This window comes from Achroia grisella, unplaced genomic scaffold, assembly GCF_030625045.1.
Source record: "Achroia grisella isolate CSIRO2021 unplaced genomic scaffold, CSIRO_AGI_Agris_v1 utg821, whole genome shotgun sequence".
NCBI classification, from domain to species: domain Eukaryota; kingdom Metazoa; phylum Arthropoda; class Insecta; order Lepidoptera; family Pyralidae; genus Achroia; species Achroia grisella.
Window position 1 is genome coordinate 990,946 of NW_026713035.1, and position 16,132 is coordinate 1,007,077.

General features: G+C 31.9%; 2 protein-coding genes across 2 annotated transcripts; both read left to right on the forward strand.

The window, feature by feature from the left end:
• Positions 1-6,967: 6,967 nt before the first annotated feature.
• On the forward strand, positions 6,968-10,130 carry LOC131851942 (uncharacterized). The gene is made up of 3 exons (XM_059202502.1): positions 6,968-7,511; positions 7,647-9,990; positions 10,061-10,130. Exons 1-3 carry the CDS (start codon positions 6,968-6,970, stop codon positions 10,128-10,130), a joined length of 2,958 nt encoding a protein of 985 aa, XP_059058485.1.
• A 1,044-nt stretch (positions 10,131-11,174) lies between these two features.
• On the forward strand, positions 11,175-11,873 carry LOC131851943 (uncharacterized). The gene has a single exon (XM_059202503.1). It carries the CDS (start codon positions 11,175-11,177, stop codon positions 11,871-11,873), a length of 699 nt encoding a protein of 232 aa, XP_059058486.1.
• The last annotated feature ends 4,259 nt before the right edge of the window (positions 11,874-16,132 follow it).

Consider the following 16,132-nt stretch of genomic DNA (forward strand, 5'->3'; position numbering starts at 1 on the left):
TATTCTCATCATTATGATATGACAGCTATCATACCATAATAGCACGTTTAATTATATCCATGATCATACTCTTACATATTCTCTTACTTAAGTCTATAACCGATGATTAGGACAACACAGAGAATGAAGTAGGAAAATTGACGGAAAAATAGAAACTAATATCATGTTATTTGTGTATTTTCTGTAATAATAAAGAATAATCAAAAACGCTAGAGCCTGTTCTATGTACAGAAACCTTAATCAAGAGATTGGAAGTCTCCTCACTCTATTCTTGCAATGGAGCTCCAGTTAAATTTTTAATAATCTACAGAATACAGATGATGTAAAATGAGGAAAGACTTTCATTTTGTAAAATGTAATTATAGCAACTAGATAATTTATATGCATCATTTAAAACGTTATTTTACATTCTAATTAAAATGTAATTTGTCCTTTCTTTGATAAAAATGCTATTATTTTATTCTATTTATATTTTCGTCCCTGCTCTATCGATTCCTAATTTTCTTAAATTATGACAACATATAATTTGTGTAAATTATGTAATCATTTATCTATTGAGTTAGTTAAGTAATTCATCATTTCATCCTCTTTCAGTCACCAAGAATTTTTTTTCTGATGTATAAATGTAATTTCAGGACACTTTTGTTTCACAAACGCTCCTAACCTTGTAACCACTATATAATGGCTTCCTGTTAATTCTGACTGCATAAGGTTCTTATACATATAGTACATTTTATTTTTTTAGACGTTTAAATACAGTATCCATTGAAGTGTGAATAGATAAAATAATTTATTGATAGGATTATGGAAATATCACTTACTTAAAGCTTCACTTAAAACTTTGTTTGATTTATACCAAATGGGTAAAGAATCAATAGTGCTATACGGATATAAAATTCGCGGGTTCAACTAGTTACTAATAACATTAACATAATCTAAATATCCAAAGAGAGCATTGATATTGCCTACATAAAATAGGCATTAGTATTTCCACATTACTAGAATCGCGAACTTGCTGACAACACATGGTCCAACATGTCTGTTCAAAATAGTCCGCTGTCTACATTTGTATGCAAATATATTTAAACAGAACATATCCTAATTTACATTAAGTGAAAATTTTATAACTATTATTATTACTGTCACAACAGACACAAGAATCTCAAACCATATCTGTGTGAATCTTATTTTCAGCTGACTAAACTAAATGGATTGTGGACCGACGATCTGGTCAAGATCACTAGCAAGCGTTGTATATAAGCAGCGCAGGACCGATCGTCGTGGATATGTTTGGGCGAGGCCTTTGATCAGCAATCTTTCGGGCTGAAATGATGATGATAAGGAAACTAACTAGCAGTGTTTGCTAGTTAGTTTCACCATTAAATTTCAATTTGGTACATATTACTATTGATGTAATATTTTATATATTTTACAATAATTATATTAATTACATAATATTGTTGTAGTGGCACCATTCAACGTCATATAATGTAGGGAAAATTAGAAGGTACTAGACACGATAATATACCTAGTTGAATAATCTATTCAGGTACAAATTGCAATGAATATAATAAATTATATGTATACAAATGGAATATAAGTCACTCAGAATTAACCACGACTACTCTATCAAAAGCGAACGAATTGTTAGACAATAATTATAATTTAACTGATACCTACATTGGAAAAATAAGTGGCAAATAACCTCCTCTAAAACGAGCTCTATAGCCATCCAGATGACGTACAATATATCATGTATGTTTCATTCCGGTAGTTGAAGCGAAACACAAATCAAATCACTAGGCCTGTCATTTGCTGTCATAAACAAGCACTAATTAGCATCAGATTATAGTTGCACTACTGCCGATTATGCATGTGTACACTATCCACAGTCCTTATTAAAGGCTTTATGATCAATTAATATTTAGATATTTGTAAACTGTTCTATATACAATACACGAACTAATTATACATAATCTGGTTCTAACACTATGCTATTTATTCGTACCTTTCATATTCAAAGTTTTGACTCGGTTTCATTAGCCGTTGACCGCAGCACAACAACGTCAATATCGTTAGGTGTCAGTACTTTGTTCAACTACCGCCACTACGATAGCTGTTGGCCGCACGCGATCTTTTGTTAGACAATCGTCCAACAAAAGATTACGTACTTACTGATCGATAAAAGCCAAAAAAACTTATGTTGTTTTATTTTTCTTGAGCAGATTTAATCGATATTATTTCTTTTCTGTAACAAAAATTAAATTATGCCTTCAACTGAGTTACCATCATGCCAATGTACAATAAAAATATACATATAATAACACAAAATATATCGCATTATGAGAACTGAGAGGCTACATAGAAAATGAATAATGTTCCACACCCACTCAAATTTCACTCAATGTCGAGATGATCGCACCAACACGCCGAGTAGATTGAGACGATTCATCTTATTCGTATATAGTACAGAGCAATGTAAATGTAACGAAAGCAGAAGTTCAATCACTTAGTATGCGTATTAATATAATACTGAAATGCAACGTTACCGTACTAGTAGTCGTGCCTATTATTGTTTAATCGAAACAAAATTGTATGGAATGTTTGCATCGCAGACCTTTCTATAGAGTAATCCGTATTGATTGTTAAAAACGATTATAATTATAATGTGATGTTGTTGTAAAAAAACATGCAATACATATAGCACTCAAAACAATAAACAGTGCAGTATAATTAACAAATTGTTTTTTAAAAGTAAAAAAGAGTTGTTATGTATATGTTTTTTTATGTTTAGTAATAGAAAACATTAATAACTAATAAAATAAATATTTGATAAAAGGACAATAAAGACATATCCGTAGATGAAGAATAAACAAATATGAACAACACCGCTAATGTGTCGAGCTATACAATGTCAAGTAAGAAATATGGACAATGCTGTGTAATATTCTTCTGGAATAATACTAGTATTCTTTTATATGTTAGTTGTTCAATGTTTATTAACACAGATTAAGTATGAGAGTACTGTGGCCTTTTGGTTTACTTTCCCGATAACATTAAATTTAAACTAAACATTAATCCGATAGACGGTAGCCAGCTCGCTACCTTGCACGTTGGATTCAAATATTAACACACATGGATATATATGTATTATTAAGTATTGTGGTCATCATAACGTCAACAATTAACGATACTACTGACTACCCTATCTGGAATTATAGCCGTGAAAGTATGTATATTTATTATATTTTGCATGAAAAGATCTTGCTTCTCTCATAACCTTTACCGCATTAACAGATAGTAAAAGAAAGAAGATAAATACCCACCCTCTCGCCTCCAAGTTAGTGAATAACGAAGCTCGGGTGATCGAAAGGCTGTTTCCGAGCTTTGAATACGGACTTTTGCCCTTGTATCTTTAGTGATTGAAAGTGCTCGTGGGGTTTTTCATGAAATGAGACGCTATTTATTTTGTACTTGATGAAAGGGTTGAATTTTCTGTTATCAATTTCGTGATAAAATATATTTTAACCGTTGTTAAACACGAATATTTTATACCTTAACCAGATTAAATTCTTTTTTACAAAAACATGCTTCATTAACAAATAACAAAAGTAAAAAATTTGAGAGAATATTGCTAGAATTTATGCGGTTGATTTCATGTATCGTATTTTCCTTGTTTCCTAATTAATCTATTCAGACGTATAATTTATCTCATTGCTAGGCAACCATTATATTTGTGACCACAGTAAGAAAAACATTCAATTCCCACCAATTTCAGACGTGATTTGATTTTCCAAAAGACTTCCATTAATAAAGAGGACATTTCGACTCAATTCATGGATTAATTGAACGAGGGGATGACCACAGATTTAATCATAATGTACAAGCACAAGTAAGGAGTAGGCTGTTTACTGTTCTTTGATGTTATTGTCTTTATCGCCTTCTTTATAGGAAAGAAAAAGGCGTACTAAACTATATAAATTAATTAATATTTCTACATGCTACTACTATATTTACTACTTGAAATAGTGGGATATATCATAAAAAATACATTATGTAAACTTTATCGGTATTCTATGAAATACGTAATCATTTCTACATACTCATTAATACTATTATCACTATTAAAATATTTTAATTATTCTCTCATTCTACACTTCTATCGACTATTAGATGGATTACATTTATTTACCTAACTATTAAAATAATTTATTTTAACTTATAATTTTTTTTTGCAAATTTATATAAAATATTTATATCAAATGAATGTGCTACGTAACTTAGATATTATAGTACTTACACCTATAGTAAGTTGGTTGTATAAAACTTATGACAATCAATAAGTGTTGTTTTAAAAAACAACTAAACGAACTACAAGTAACAAAATCGTAATGTCAATACAAACGATAAATCACCTAAATCCTCAGTCTTACTTAATTGCACACCTCCAAATCCAATACTGGTATTTTATTGTACAGAAGATTGAAGAAACATGGAAAGATGGATGGGCTCAGGCGGACACGGTAGGCAAAGACTGATGTCGGTCGCCATACTTATAAATAACGAGCTATGGAGAAAAGTATATTACTAAAAGGTACAACCACAGTGACGGCTACGTTCTCGCTTAGCGCTTATCACTTGTGTAAATAGCTGAAATGTTAGAGTTTGCCTTCGTATTTTCTTTCCGGCGTAATTTCCCAAGGCACACCTTCAAGCTGTACTGTTAAAAGTATTTAAAAAATAATTTGTATTATAAAAACAAAGGAGAACTGACTTAATTTTGATTCCCTGCAAGTAAATATTGGGCTTCAAAATTATTTAATTTCTTTGTAAATTAGTCTATGTTCGTAATTGAGCAGAACCATGTATTATTAGATTGGTAAACGGCATAATGAGTACTTTAGCTTAAATTTTATCTGAATAAATAATACTGATAAGTGTATATGTGTAGTATAAGTAATTGTTTTCAAAATAATGTTGTTGATAAAATCTAAGTTTTGTTAAATATTTGTAAAATATAAGAATAAATTATATTAAAAAGAAATAAAATTAAGGATATAATTATTATATAGTATACTGAGGCCGTATTTGATATTATAAAAATTTATACCATAAACATGAAAGTCAAATACAATTGCTCACAAAATACCGTATCCACGTGACTGAACATGTATATTAAAATAGATTAAATATGTAAGATACGTAACGTATTTTAATACTATTTTAAAGAATCAAAATTAAATTGAGAGCTTTGTTTAACAAAATTTGTAGTTATAGTTAAAGAAATATATTTTCACGAAATTACTTGAGGGTAAACATAAGCCGTGAAAATAATTAACGAGAAATATTATGAAATTAATGTATTTTCATTTCGAATATTTATCTATGAAATATATTAAATAAATTACAAAATCACTATATATTTATTTATAATCATGATTAACTACACAATCGCTCTGCTTATGAATATGGTTGAATGCTGAACAAGTTCGACTAAGATAATGATCTCCGGCAAAATTGAGGGAAATCTTGCGGATTACTTTTCCCAATCAACGTGTCGTAATAAATATTTAATGAGCTATTTAAGCTAAATGTTACTCTTAATCGGCCATTTATTTCGTATTGTAATATATTTATTTAAGGGACTGTTAACGCCTCACCGTAATACAATATAAATAATAACTGGTTCCTGATGCGGTGAGGCGGGGAGCGGGGCGCGCGTCGTCTAGTTTTTGTGTTACGTGCATATTGCGATCTCTGTAAAATTGCATCCATCATTTCTTTCCATTACACACCTTCCTACAAAGCGCTGTATTTTTATTTCGCATCGATATCAACTTTAACAATTGGTGACCCCGACGTGATATTCTGGACTCGGTGCAGGCTGACGAAGGTTTTAATATTCAATCAAGCATCTAAATAAACAATTACGACGCGACGAGCTGACGGAGATTTGAAAAATAAGAAATTGCAATAATCAACTACGCAATTACCGGCCTATTGTGTGCATTGAACGAAATTTGTGGTTATCGACGCCATCAAAAGGGAAGTTATGTCCAGTTTGAGTATTTATAATTACATAATTAGTGTTTTAAATTTCAGTACAAGTTAATATTGCCTCAATAGGTACGTACTTAGTTATTTGTATTTAATATCACTACAGTGTAAAACCGAACGCGCTTGCACCATTTTGTTATTATTAACACCCACATATTTTAGCATTAAAAACTACATTTTTTTAGTTTTGTGACTATTTAAGATAAAATTAAGTAACAATCGTGTTATTTGGGTAGAATTGAATATATTTCTAAAATACATATTTATATTTTCAAAAGTTACAATTAAAATTCATTAAAATTATAGTATATCATTACAAAATTGCGAAATATAACTAAAATAGGATATTGCTACGTAATAAGCAATAGGTATATTAGTAAAATAAATAACGATAATCATTTATTGTGTAAATACAATACATAAATATTAATCTACCTTAAAATCAAGCAAATACCTACTCATACAGGCCTTACAATATACAAGATTTGTGTGTAATTGGTTTATTACCTATATATATAGTGTAAATTTTTACTAAAATTAATTTACAATAAATACAAAACATTTCAATACAATTATATAAGCTAGTACTATGGTAAATTCCAGGTTTTTGTAATCGGCGACAATCATTGTATGGGCGCAGTAAGACGAACTACCTGATATTGTTGACAAATTCCCTGCGCCACCTGCCGCGCTGTTGGTTGAGTGCTGACGCGGCCGTTTGACTTCGCTTGCATCATATCTGAGTATTTGCCAGTCCACTCATACTTAGTGACTTACGGTTTGAAATTTACATCTATTTTCTTTTTAATTTAATTTATTATTATTTGGTTTTTTTTTCATTTTGTTTGTGTTTTGCTAACTCTCCAATCGCCCATTTTTTTTTGCAAATCTGCTAAATTTACAATTTATAATGGCAGACGGCAAGGAGTTAAAAGAATATACACAACTACGAAGTAATATAAAAGCTAGAATTACTATATTTCAAAAATATATAGACATTGTAAAACTTGTCGAACCAAAAACTTTAGCAAAGCTACAAATAAACGAGCTTCAGTTAAAATTATCTCGGTTACAGGAATTATTCTCTTCCTTTGACGACATACAAAATAAAATTGAGCTTCTCACGTCTGACAATATATCCCCACAATTAGAGGAACGCGACACTATCGAAAGCTCATTTTGTAAATCAATCGCGATAGCACAGGACATCTTGGAGTCAGCTTGTAAATCCGATAGACCTCCCTCTCAAGGCTCAGATAATTCTATAAAAACTAACAATGAGTACAGCATGTGTAATATTAGACTTCCGACCATCAAGCTACCCTCCTTTGACGGAAATAACCTGAAATGGCTAGAATACAGAGATACCTTCGAATCTCTCATTCACAACAACGATTCCATCCCGAAAATCAATAAATTTCATTACTTGCGTTCGTCACTAGAGGGTAGTGCAAGTATTGTTATTAAGTCCATCAATTTCACCTCTAGCAATTATGATTTAGCATGGAATATTCTTTGTGATAGATTCAATAATAAAATTATATTAATAAACAATCATATTAAATGTTTATTTAGTTTTGATGCATTAGGAAAAGAATCACACAAATCCCTACGTTATATGGTAGATTATTACACAAAAAACTTGAGATCCTTGGAGGAATTAAAAGAACCTGTTCAATTTTGGGATACTTTGGTTATTTATATTATGACTTCGAAGCTGGATCCAGCCACAGGTCGCAAATGGGAGGAGCATCGTAATTCATTGGATCTGTCACCTACGTTAGCTGATTTCTTTGAATTTTTACGTAGTCGAGCTAATATTTTAGAAACCATACAACACGGTCGTACTGATTCAATTAAACTTGAAAAACATAATACTTACAAAGAAAACAAACCTACAAGGTCCTTTGTTACGTCCTCAGTAGCTACAAATAAAAGAAAGTGTGTTGTTTGCAATAGTAATCATTTATTATACGAGTGTGAACAGTTCAAAAATATGTCTATGGATAGCAAAACAACTACAATTAGTAAATACAAACTCTGTAAAAACTGTCTGCGTCCTGGCCATCACCATTCTCGTTGCCGCTTGAGTGCTTGCAAAATCTGTAACAGAAAACACAATTCATTATTACATCGCAATGAAAATACTAACAAAAATAACTTACCTGCGGAATCAACGACTAGTTCTTCCTTCTTGCCACGTGAGTCGCAAGTCTCTCTTTCTGCCTCTGTTTCAGGTCAGGTGTTATTATGCACAGCTGAAATAGAAGTAGTAGACACGATAAATAACAAAACTCACCTAGTGAAGGCTCTCCTCGACAGCGGTAGTCAGTCTTCCTTCGTATCTGAAAAAATAAAAAACAAAATTAATATTCTCTGTAGAAAAACTAATATACCGATTTTAGGCGTGAACAACTGCATAACTAACTCAGTTGAATGTTGTAACTTGCTTCTGAAATCTTGCGTAAATTCATTTCAAGTAAAAGTAGACTGTTTAGTAATCCCACATATTACAAATAAATTGCCTAGTGTATTAGTAGATGTTGCTAAACTAAATATGCCATCCAATATACAATTAGCTGACACAAAATTTTTCTGTCCATCTGAAATCGACCTCTTATTAGGAGCAGACATTTATTGGGACTTAATTATGCCAAATCAAATTAAGTTGGGTAAAAATAATCCTACTTTACAGGAGTCGAAATTTGGTTGGCTTGTTGCTGGCCCCACTGGTGGTAATCCATACTCTTCAACTCCAAAAGTTCATTGCCATTTTACAAAAGAAATAAAAGAATCTTTAGCTAAATTCTGGGAAGTAGAAGAATTACAATCTAATACAAAAATATTATCGAAGGAAGAAGAATATTGTGAAAACCACTTTATACAATATACTAAACGTTTGCCTTCAGGTAGGTTCTCGGTTACAATTCCTTTTCGCGAGCCACCCGAAAACGTTTTAGGTGAATCACACAGTATAGCTAGAAAGCGCTTTTACAATTTAGAAAAAAGATTGGCAAGAAATGGTCACAAAATAGACTATTCCAACTTCATACAGGAATATGAGAGTTTGGGACACTTGTCACAGATAGAACGACCTAAGTTCGGATATTTTATTCCACATCACGCGGTTATACGTGAAAACAGTGAGACAACCCGACTTAGAGTAGTATTTAATGCATCGTTTAAAACAGATACAGGTAAATCGCTAAACGATTTAATGATGATAGGTCCAGTTGTGCAAGACGACTTACTGTCTATTTTATTGCGATTTAGATACAATAAATATGTCGTTACGGCAGATATTACAAAAATGTATCGTCAAATTGAAATTGACCATTCGCAGCGACATTTACAATTAATTTTGTGGAGAGATAATGATCGAATTCCTTTAAAAACTTTACAACTTAATACTGTAACATATGGAACAGCCGCTGCGTCATTTCTCAGTACCAGATGCTTACTTCAGCTAGCTGAAGAATGCACTGACCCAGTTGTTGCCGACGTTATAAAACATGATTTTTATGTCGACGATTTGATTACGGGAAGCTCATCAAAATCAATATTAGCTAAATCGGTGCAGGCAGTAGTGCAAAAATTAAATGAGGGCTGTTTCTCATTACACAAATTTCGGTCCAATGTCCCTGATTTATTAAAAGAAATTACTCCAATTGATCAAACACAGGATTTTTGTAAGGAAAGTTCCATACTAGGATTAAAATGGCAACCAAGTACCGACAAATTAAAATTTTATACACAGTTAAATATTGATACAAATGTAACTAAACGAACTATTTTATCTACATCATGTAAGGTTTTTGATCCCTTAGGTCTACTTTCTGCATGTACAATAATACCTAAAATACTTTTACAAAAGTTATGGCTTTCGAAATTGGAGTGGGATGAACCTGTTCCAGACGTAATAAAAGAAAAATGGTTAGAATTTTCTCACAATTTGTCAACATTTTATGATTTTGAAATACCAAGATACGTAATGTGCGAACAGCCCACAAACATTACACTTCATTGTTTTACTGACGCGTCACAAACATCATACGGTGCTTGCATATATTTAAAGTCACACAATAATACAACTGGCATTACTGATATCAAATTACTTTGCGCTAAGGCTAAAGTAGCTCCAATTAAACCCGAACTTACTATCCCTCGGCTTGAACTACTAGGAGCTCTTCTAGGCGCACGTTTATATTCTAAAGTTATAAGTTCTCTGAAAGCAAAAATATCTAAGTCATTTTTTTGGTGTGACTCCACTATTGTTTTGATTTGGCTAAAATCGCCACCTAAAACACTAAAAACATACGTCTATAATCGTATCGAAGAGATAAGAAAACTTACTGATCAAAATGCATGGAGGCATGTACCTACCCATTTAAATCCCGCCGATTTAGCTTCTAGAGGAGTCTCGCCACAGCAGTTTATTACATCTTCGTTGTGGTGGGAGGGTCCTTCATTCTTGTATGAACCTGAAACAAATTGGCCAGTAGATAGTACAAATAATCTCACGTCGGTACCTGAAACAAAAAGAATTTTATTAGTACAAAATAAAGAAATTATCGAAAATATAATACCGTTTAATAAATTTTCAAAGTTATACAAATTACAGAGAGTTGTTGCATATATTCATAGATTTTTATACAATTGTAAAAATATTGAAAATAAGTTGACAGGGGTACTAACTAATAAAGAAGTATATGAATCTTTACTTACCATTGCCAAACACTCTCAAAAGGATTCCTTTTTTAATGAAATAAATATTCTTTCTAAAGACAAAACACTTTCAAAAACGTCCAACATTATTTCGTTAAATCCTTTTATGGATTCTTCCGGCATTTTACGTGTCGGTGGACGGATACAAAATGCGTTACAATGTACCTACGGAAAAAGACACCCCATATTAATTGACCCTCATCATCAATTTACAAAGTTACTTTTTGAAAGGGAACATCTTCGATTGCTTCATTGCGGTCCTCAACTTTTATTAAGCTCGATCCGCGAACAATTTTGGCCGTTAGGCGGACGAAAATTAGCTACAAAGACAGTAAATATACTATATATATAATACTTGTAAACGCTTCAAGGCACAATCCTTACAGCCTCTCATGGGAAGTTTACCAAGCTCACGAGTTACTCCAGCGCTCCCATTTGAAACCTGTGGTACAGATTTTGCAGGGCCATTTTATATATTGAACCGCAAGGGTAGAGGCGCAAAAACTACGAAGGGATACTTGTGTATATTTGTATGCTTCGCCACTAAAGCTTTGCATTTAGAAGTTGTTACCGACTTAAGCACTCAGGCATTTTTACTTTGTTTGCGGCGATTCATATCACGTCGCGGAAAACCACATACAATATACTGCGACAATGGTAAAAATTTTGTAGGAGCGAATGGAGAGTTAGTTAGACTTTTAGCAAGGGCAAATAATGATGTAAGCGAATTCTCATGTAAAGAAGGCATTAATTTCAAATTTTCACCGCCTTACTCGCCTAACTTTGGGGGTATATGGGAGTCCAGCTTAAAAATGGCAAAATTTCACCTAAAGCGTGTAATAGGCAATGCAAATTTAACCTTTGAGGAAATTACTACCGTTTTCGCACAAATTGAGGCAATATTAAATTCTCGTCCGTTGACTGCACTATCATCGGACCCATCAGATTTATCTCCTTTAACTCCTGGGCATTTTCTAATTGGTCGTCCGTTGACTTCATTACCTTCACCAGTTATAGAAAGGAACAATGTCGACAACACTTCTGGCAAAGATGGTCCAAGGAATTCCTGTCTGAATTACAAGAACGAGTGAAATGGCGTACAAAATGTCAAGAAATAAAACCAGATGACTTGGTTATAATTAAAGATGAACAACTTCCACCTATGAAATGGCTGCTTGGTCGTGTTGTAAAACTCTATCCTGGATCAGATGGCATCACGAGAGTGATTGATGTAATCACAAAAAAGGGCATCCTGAGAAGAGCCGTTTCTAAAGTATGTTGCCTGGAAGAATCAAGATGCGACACTTGAGTCCTTGAAAGACCAGCTTTCAAGGGGGCCCAGTATGTTAACGCCTCACCGTAATACAATATAAATAATAACTGGTTCCTGATGCGGTGAGGCGGGGAGCGGGGCGCGCGTCGTCTAGTTTTTATGTTACGTGCATATTGCGATCTCTGTAAAATTGCATCCATCATTTCATTCCATTACACACCTTCCTACAAAGCGCTGTATTTTTATTTCGCATCGATATCAACTTTAACAGGGACGGTCTATCTTTGTTACGAAGTAATAATAATATCTCAGGACAATACATATAGCGCTATCTGGTTCCAAGCTAAACAGAGCTTGTGTTATGGGTACTAGACAATTGACACAAATACATAGATACATTATTTTCTGTATATGTATATGTCTATGTATACATAATATACATAGCAAATACTCAGGCAGGCACAAACAGTTATACTCATGAATATAAATGTATCTATCTATATTAACGTCTTCACGATCCTTATGAACTAACTATACCTCTTTAGTACATTTAATATCAATATCAGTTCACCCGTGTAACCCTGACGGGTTCGGATTGAGTCAGCTTGATACTAAATACTACTACTATTTTAATAATATTAATACTTATTAGTAAATGATAATGTTCTCTACCCACACACATAATAGTTCGGATTAGATAGATGCAAGTACGGAGCGAGACCGATTCAACTAACCTATCTGTAACAGATCTTTTACTACCCAATGTCGAAGTCAAGAGCCTCCGAAATTTTGTGAAAACCCTTCAAACACTTCATAAATATATATGAACGTTTGAATTGACATACTTAGCAGTGATTCTTGACCTAACTCACAAAGATATATGTAAGTTAAATAGATGTAAGTTACCTATATAAAATTTTGACCAAATTTCTTCCAGTATTGCAAAGGACTTCGAAATATAATATTTAAATATTGACTAAGTAAATGAAAATATCTTTAAAATTTTAATTCTCTATTTTAAGGCACAAAAGAAACTTAGTTTCTAAGTACAACAAAACTTTTGTAATTGCATTTCATGCTCCTAATTATATTTTCAACTTTCCGACACAAACAAACATTGAACGACTTATACACTAACTCTTAGCAACATGAAGTAAATTACAAACCTTTAAGTTCATTAACTTGTATAGGGCTTCCATATCATAACATCATAAATAAGGGTTGCTTAACCCTTTGAAGGTCCCAAATGTACACAGCGTAAACAAGAAAATTCTCATTTGTTTATTGAGATCCAAAAATATTATTTATATACTTAAATGTAATTATCCTTTCCTTTGTTTAAAGGTTTCTTGTCTGGACATAAAGTATCTACACATTTAATCTAAAAGAGTTTACAATTTACTGTAAATTGGAAACCCTATGAAGCAGACTTTCAAGGCGAGAAACCTTCTAAATATTGACTATTACATGACTATGAAGTGTTCTAAAGTACTGTTACTTCTCATAACTTTTTTTTTGTTATTCAAATTTAAAATAAATTACAGTTTAAATCTGTATTATAATTGCTATATTTTATTTCATATTAAACTTCATTGACTTAAAAATCTTGGAGATAGTGTGTATGCTCTCTCATACTCTTTTTCTATAATGTTTGATGTATTGAAACTAGCATTGTGTATTATTACACTAATACCAATTTGTTGAGATTAACTACAGAGTAAATTTTAGTTAAAGCTGGTATTAATGCGATCTCATTTAATATTACCGTGGAATGTTGAATGCTATCTGTTCAGGTCTTTTCATTTACAGATCTATAAGGATTTAATCTAAAGAGTAAACATTATAAATAAATTTAAATCCTGAAATCGTGAGATGGAAGTTCGTATTTGTATCAACTAACGAGTAATATTAGTAGTATCAGACAATCACACACACCTGTCTCATCTATTTTTGTAAAAAAGCAGTCAGAAAAGAAATTATTATATTAAGTTTAATAAAAATGTTTACTGCACTTGTTAATTCCAGAAAAGGTCAAAATAAATTATGGAACATTTAGGAGTAAATTTTGTGATTAAATTTTTTATTGGATTCGTTGGATTTAAATTAATATAAGTATCGTGTAAAATATTAAACCTCAACATGTATACGTACAGATATTGTCATTAATACCTACCAATATTATGTGCATAATGAGAATATTCGTATTCATTTGAGAATTTGATCAAAATTATCTGTACAATGTATTAATTTCTTTCCATTTCATTTGATCTGTCAGCCTCATTGTGAAAATATTGAATTGATTCGTATTTACAAAATTAAACCACGGAATTTTTCAATTCCGGTACAATTAACTTTGTATAACTGTGTTTATTTGTGTGTATAATTAATTCATATTATCTATAGTGTTAATGTTTTTTTAATTATTTATAATACTACTTAACTAACTTATTATAATAAATTAATGTACCTACTATAACATTGAAATCTTTTAACATGAAGTCATAACAAACACATCGCATGATAATTCAGGGCTAATTAAGTCTTGAGATGCTGTTACAAGGACCAAGTAAGTGGAAGGTGGTAATTACAGCTCCTTGCTCTGTTTCATTAAAATTTCACCTTCGCCGTCGACTAACGACTCATTAACGCAACTCTTTGATGCATGCTAATTGTATTTTCTTCCTGAAGTAGCTTTTAATTAAAATGATGAAATCGATTATTTTCATGTTATGCGTTCAGTAATGTAAATGATAACAATAGTTTCTAAAAATAAAAATAAGTATAATACTTATAATAAACTAAGCATTATGACCATTTTATTTTTATCTTCTATAAAACAATTGTGTTATAAAATATTTCAAAGTACAATACCAAAGGGAATCGTTCATCTCACGCCCGAGTAGTAACAAAGAAATTTGTTATTTCCAAGAAAAAAATTCATTGGTGAAATCTGAGCCGTCAACGCTTACCTGTTATCTCCGAAGGGTCGGCATCCATCATTCGTATTAAATATTAATTTAACCTTTTTCTCAGAGCTGTCACGCAATTAACCCGAAAAGGCCCCTTGAAATTAATAACGGCTTTTAAACGTTAACCAAAATTTAAACGATAATTTCTAAGCGTTCACCTGACTCAAAGAAGGCTAATTGCCCTTTTCCAACAAATTAATAATCAAGACTGAAAGAATCGACGCAAAATTCTTTGAAGATCCACAAATTTGTTATCCTTTAAAGAAAAAATTCCAATATAAACTAATAGGATTTAGACTACAAAATTCTTCAAGAAGATATCAAGTATACGTACATACTATTTATACGTCAGTTAATATTTCAAAATTCAATGAATAAATAAGAAATCGAATTATAATGCGTAATGTTACCTTGTTGTCTAATGTGCAGAACTTTTTATACTTTTTCACTCTATTTCTGCAACTTTGTTAGCTACAGTTTCTATTACTGGATTCAATTAATTATATAGTCATTCCATCTTTTATAAAGTTAATAAAAAATACAATTATTATCTTTAGCTTACGGTTATCATGTACATCAATCTAATATTTGTTGTATAGACAATATTTGTATATTATCTTACCTTTCTGTAATATATTTTTGATAATATGCACAAAGCTATATTAAAACAATCATTCATCTTAATAAAACTTCAGCAAGCAACAGGGACCAAACTTTTTCTATTTCGTTGGCTCTCTTCATTATTCGAAACGGGCCTAAAATTTTCCAAACTTTTACTTTAGCGCCAATATAATAAGGACCGTGTGAGCCACTCACCTTTAAAAACTCGTCGAATTTTAGCAACATTAACAGTTCGTGCGCCATTAATTCGGAACAGAGGTTAACTTAGTTCGAGAGAGAAAATTACATCAGTCTTAGTTTTGGGAACACGAAAATGTTGGCAGAATTCTTTAAGAGGCGCACTCTGCTGGTTTTACGAATCGCGGAAATCGAGTAGGTATTCGGATAATTTCTCTCCGTGGCAGTTCGATCGGCCTAATTCGAGGAGATCTCATTCGGTTAATGGGTGTAATGTTTCACCTGGTTGCGTTTCCGGCTGAAATTTGTC

Bases quoted from the DNA above. Each gene is read 5' to 3' on its own strand.
- LOC131851942 (XM_059202502.1), top strand. From the start codon at position 6,968: ATGGCAGACGGCAAGGAGTTAAAAGAATATACACAACTACGAAGTAAT. The intron at 7,512-7,646 runs GTATTGTTATTA...TTGATGCATTAG, and splicing joins GTCACTAGAGGGTAGTGCAA to GAAAAGAATCACACAAATCC. The intron at 9,991-10,060 runs GTTAGAATTTTC...ATGTGCGAACAG, and splicing joins GACGTAATAAAAGAAAAATG to CCCACAAACATTACACTTCA.
- LOC131851943 (XM_059202503.1), top strand. From the start codon at position 11,175: ATGGGAAGTTTACCAAGCTCACGAGTTACTCCAGCGCTCCCATTTGAA.